We start from the raw sequence: 5,125 nt of genomic DNA, 5'->3' as shown, positions 1-5,125 counted from the left end.
TCTGGGACAACCTGCTCATTTCCTCCGCGCAGCGCTTGCGCTTTGAACAATGAGCACGGAAGAAGCGGAGCCACGGGGGCACAGGTTTACAGTAAAAAAGGCCCCGTGATCATCGCTAAGGAACTCTGGAGAGACTTCCAGTACAACTTTAACAAAAGGTCAAAAAGTTGCCGTGTCTTCTTAAGTATAGTGGGTGCTCTTGTTTAAAGGGCAATTCAACAAAAAAAGGATAGTCCAAGCAACTCCAAGTAAATAATGAGGAAGTGAATTAAAAACCCTTCATTAACTCATGGCTCACGATTAAAAGTTTGAACCACACAGGTCCTCATCAGGATTTAGTCTCGCATTCCAGTTCAATGTTGTGCACTTGGAGGGACTGGAGATGACAAAACATTACAGAACATTACGTTTGAAAAGAGGTGTTGATCCAAAAGCAATTTACAGGCAGGCAACAACAATTACTGTGAGTCGTAATAGTATTCGAAATAATTGTGTCCTCCTAGTCAAGAGTGTTTCAATATGATGTTCCTTCGGAGGGAAAGAGTGGGACAGACGTTCATGTGCTTGATTCTATCTTAGGCCTATATTGAAAAGGAGCTTTTGGTCCACAGAAAATTATAATCAGGTCAATTATTGTAAGCCATATAGGAAATATTTGAGAACGATAATAGTACAGGAAATCATTGAGAACAAAAGAGAACTTACATGGTCTTCGTGTTTTGAGTATCACTTGTGAATGACTCGTTCGTGTTCTTTTTACTAACTATTTCACACATCTTGGATAGTCACAGACTGATTTGCCTTAATGAGAAAGCCACTGAGATGGCTCCTTATAGGTTGGGAATTGTCGTACATTTAATACATCACAGGAATATTATATTTTCTCTAACTTCCAGGGCAAATTTATTGCTGTGCTTAGACATTTTATTTACAGCCATTTACAGTGGTAAGTGAATTATTGCATCCCAGACCACAGAACTGAACTGGCTGGGTCACTTCCCTTGTGTCGTCTTTAGTCAAGCACAGGACAGGATGTGTCTGAGAGTGTCTATCTGTCGGGGCCCTTCCAGTAGACACACACATGCACGCACGCGCGGGCACGCACACACACACGCGCACAAACGCGCGCGCACACACACACGCGCGCACGCACGCACGCATGCACGCACACAGCCACACAATATACAAAACACATACACAAACCAAACACACGCAGGAACACTTACACACAATCATGGACTTATACACATGTGTGGACGTTACATGCATATACACACACAGACACAGGCACACACACACACACGCAGGCACGCACATGCAGACACACACGCACACGCACACAAACCAGCTGTCTAGGCAAAGCACTCAATCCTAAATCAACATGACTCACTTTCACACAGTAGCCAAAGATGACACTAACAGACAACATGTTCCGTCTGTAGACTATCCTAAGTTGATACAATATTCATATCTGTCAATATGTGCCACACACGTGTGTGTGTGTGTGTGTGTGTGTGTGTGTGTGTGTGTGTGTGTGTGTGTGTGTGTGTGTGTGTGTGTGTGTGTGTGTGTGTGTGTGTGTGTGTGTGCTTACATGCGTGTGTGTGCTTACATGTGCGTGCATGCATGCAACAGAAAGATAATTTAGCACTACACTAAGATAGCACCAGCTGAAAGTGATACGCTATTAACAAAATCGGTTTCATCTGTTTTGGTACCAAATCAGATGTTATGATAAGAGACATTATATATAATGAGTACATAATGGCTACAAAGTCACCGGACAAATCAGAGCATACCACACAAATGCATGCTACAAATTTCATTTAAGTTTAATTCATCATAGGATCCCTCTCAGTTAACAGGGTGCAAATTGGCAGGATGGCTTGGAATGTTGCTATGGGTAGTAGAACCAGTGAGTGTTCCACAAGTACAGTAATCCTTAGCACCACTCTGTCACTATTTCTCTCTGTCTCTGTCTCTGTCTCTGTCTCTGGCTTGGAATGTTGCTATGGGTAGTAGAACCAGTGAGTGTTCCACAAGTACAGTAATCCTTAGCACCACTCTGTCACTATTTCTCTCTGTCTCTGTCTCTGTCTCATTCTCTCTCTCATATTTATAAGAAAGTGAAATGGCTTGGCCATGTATACAACATTATACATTCATGAATAAAACATTAATAATCATGAGAAAAGTAGTATACTGGTTGAAAAACTTCTAGACTTGCTCTCTTGTGGTCTCTGTTTTCTTGCTCCCCTGTGTCGCTTACTCTCTCTCCTTCTCTCTCTCTCTCTCTCTCTCTCTCTCTCTCTCTCTCTCTCTCTCTCTCTCTCTCTCTCTCTCTCTCTCTCTCTCTCTCTCTTTCTTTTTGTCTCCGTCTCTGTTTCTTTTTTTTTACCGTGCTGCTCCATGTCACCCCCTCACCCCTCCCCCTGATATCCTCCATGTCCTGGAGGGTTTCTCACACATAGTGCCCTACATCAAATTACACTCAAGCTCCGTTCTGTCATGTTAGCAAACAAAGAGCTAACAGCGCACTCACTGTGTAATAGCCTGTAATCTCTCTCACAATGAAGCCTTTCACTGCTTCACTTCACAGACCAGATGAGGAGGGTTTTTTTTTTCTTCTTCTTCTTCTTCTTCTTCTTCTTCTTCTTCTTCTTCTTCTTCCCCACACAGTCTACTCACACACACACACACACACACACACACACACACACACACACACACACACACATACACACACACACACACAAACACACACACACACACACACACACACACACACACAAACACACACACACACACACACACACACACACACACACACACACACACACCCCAAACACACACACACACACACACACACACACACACACACACACACACACACACACACACACACACACACACACACACACACACACACACACACACACACACACAAACGGAGACCTCTGGCATCAATTGAATTGAATCATTTCAGTCTCGTAAATTTAAATGTCCTTCGTACACCATTACACAAAATAATTCAGCCATACTTATGTTGGTAAATGGCTAATGAGCAGTTGTTACAGTACATAATTCCTTACTTATTATAATTTACAAGACGTCTATAAATCTTCGCAGCTATTCCAACTGGTGATAATAACATCATAACAGGTTACCTTCAGTTGCTATCTGAGTTATGAGACGTCACTTCCGCTTCCGGATCAAGCTATTCCCGTCGAGGAGCTACTCGGACGAAATTAAGTTTCTTCTCGTTTTTCTCCTAAAAGCTTTGTCTGAAACTTACAACTACAAACAACTGATTCGATGTAGTATTACTTTAGCGCTACCTTGTTATCACTCTTACAACAACATAAGCACATAGGCTAACCTCCCCACCATCCAAATAGATTTTTGCTTTCCACCAGGCTAGCCTACATAACTTTTTTTTCGCGCCGAGCCCTACTCGGCTTTAGTTTCACCTCACCTCATAGTCAATTTTGCAACACTACACCAACTATCTCGCAAAAATAACCTTTTCTGCTGCATCCGCAGACCTAATTATGGCCAACTCTACCTGCGCCTGCAGTGATCTAGCTAATGCTAATGAAAGACTAGCCAAAGCCAACATGACGATTGAAACACTTAGACGTGACATTCGCCGGCTACAATGCGAGGTAGTCATAAAATCCCATAACACCACGTTGAAACACCAAACCAGTAATACTAGCGCCAACCTAACTACACTATCTTTTTTCCCCAGCCACAGCAAACACCAGCCGAAGTCCCCCCCGAATCCACCGTGCTCCACTCCCGCGCGTCGTAGCTGGACGGAGGTGGTTAACGGCGGCAGGGGAGTACTGCAGAAATGTTCACCACCTCTAGTGACTAGCAATCGTTTTTCTGTACTTGACTCAGTCATCGATGCAGAAACTGACCCTGTCCCCCCCTCCCACCAGGTGCCCAAGCCTCTACCACAAAGAGTGCGACCCAGAAGCCGCCGGACCCTCGCTACCCCCAGGCAAATCACCCGAGAGCAGCCTGCCCATTCAGAACCCCGGCGACCATCAACAGTCCTCATAGGATCTTCGATGGTTCGCCACGTAACCCTACGAAACGCCCAGACGTGGTGCCTACCTGGAGCTCTCGTAGCCGATGTCCAGTCGAATGTGCCGGACGCGCTGTCACAGTATCCTACCGCCACAACTCTCATCGTCCACGCAGGCTCCAATGACATCCGGCTGCAGCAGTCTAAAAAACTTGAGTCCGATTTCCTCTCCCTTATTAATACCCTTAGCAGCACTGGAAAAAAATACGCTATCTCAGGCCCCATCCCCTCTGTTTGTTTCTCTGCCTTCCAGTTCTCCCGAATCCGCCAACTGCACGTCTGGCTGATGAGACACTGCCGCCAAGAAGCCATTCCCTACGTTGACAACTTCTCCGCTTTCTGGAACCGCCGTAACCTCTTCGCACGAGATGGAAGGCACTTAAACAGATCTGGCGCTCGTCTCCTCGCGACCAACCTAGAGCTGACCCTCGAAGCCCACCGGTCCTTGGATTGACTAACAGGTGTTTCAAATCCAAAGCACTACACCAATTTAGACACTGCGTGCCCAACAGAGAGTTCCCCTCTAGCTATCCACGCTGTCACTACCCGTAGGAAAGCTCGCAGATATAGACCCTCTGGTTGTGTACACAACAACCTAATTACGATTGCACCTGAACGCATAAACAATAGCTCTACTACTTTGAATGTTAATGCTGCATTACTTAACGTGCAGTCCTTGACCAACAAAAGCTTCGTAGTAAACCAGCTGGTCTCGGACAAAAACATAAGCTTTATGTTCCTTACTGAAACATGGCTTAAAGACGACGGGGCTGCTACTTTTATTGAGGCTTGCCCTTCCGATTACAAATTCCTTCACGCCCCGAGACCAAAGAAACGAGGCGGAGGCGTAGCCATACTATTCTCCAACAAATTTAATTGTACTAAGATGAATCTGGGCTCTTTCTCTTCATTTGAATACTTGGCAATGAGGGTCCAAGCAAACCTCAAACTGATCATTATTGTTCTGTACCGTCCACCGAAATTCTCTTCGTCATTTCTATCTGATTTCTCCACCTTCATGTCGGACGT

At 45.0% G+C, this 5,125-nt stretch overlaps 1 protein-coding gene across 1 annotated transcript; it reads left to right on the top strand.

The window, feature by feature from the left end:
* Positions 1–3,200: 3,200 nt before the first annotated feature.
* LOC134466562 (uncharacterized) lies at positions 3,201–4,808 on the top strand. The gene is made up of 2 exons (XM_063220458.1): positions 3,201–3,824; positions 3,948–4,808. The coding sequence occupies exons 1-2, from the start codon at positions 3,552–3,554 to the stop codon at positions 4,548–4,550; spliced, it is 876 nt and encodes a 291-aa protein (XP_063076528.1). The 5' UTR covers positions 3,201–3,551; the 3' UTR covers positions 4,551–4,808.
* The last annotated feature ends 317 nt before the right edge of the window (positions 4,809–5,125 follow it).

Source organism: Engraulis encrasicolus, chromosome 16 (genome assembly GCF_034702125.1).
Source record: "Engraulis encrasicolus isolate BLACKSEA-1 chromosome 16, IST_EnEncr_1.0, whole genome shotgun sequence".
Classification (NCBI taxonomy): domain Eukaryota; kingdom Metazoa; phylum Chordata; class Actinopteri; order Clupeiformes; family Engraulidae; genus Engraulis; species Engraulis encrasicolus.
This window is presented reverse-complemented; position numbering and strand designations above follow the sequence as displayed.

Coding starts and splice junctions, on each gene's coding strand:
- LOC134466562 (XM_063220458.1), top strand. CDS start 3,552: ATGGCCAACTCTACCTGCGCCTGCAGTGATCTAGCTAATGCTAATGAA. Junction 3,825..3,947: donor CGCGTCGTAGCTGGACGGAG/GTGGTTAACGGC, acceptor CCCTCCCACCAG/GTGCCCAAGCCTCTACCACA.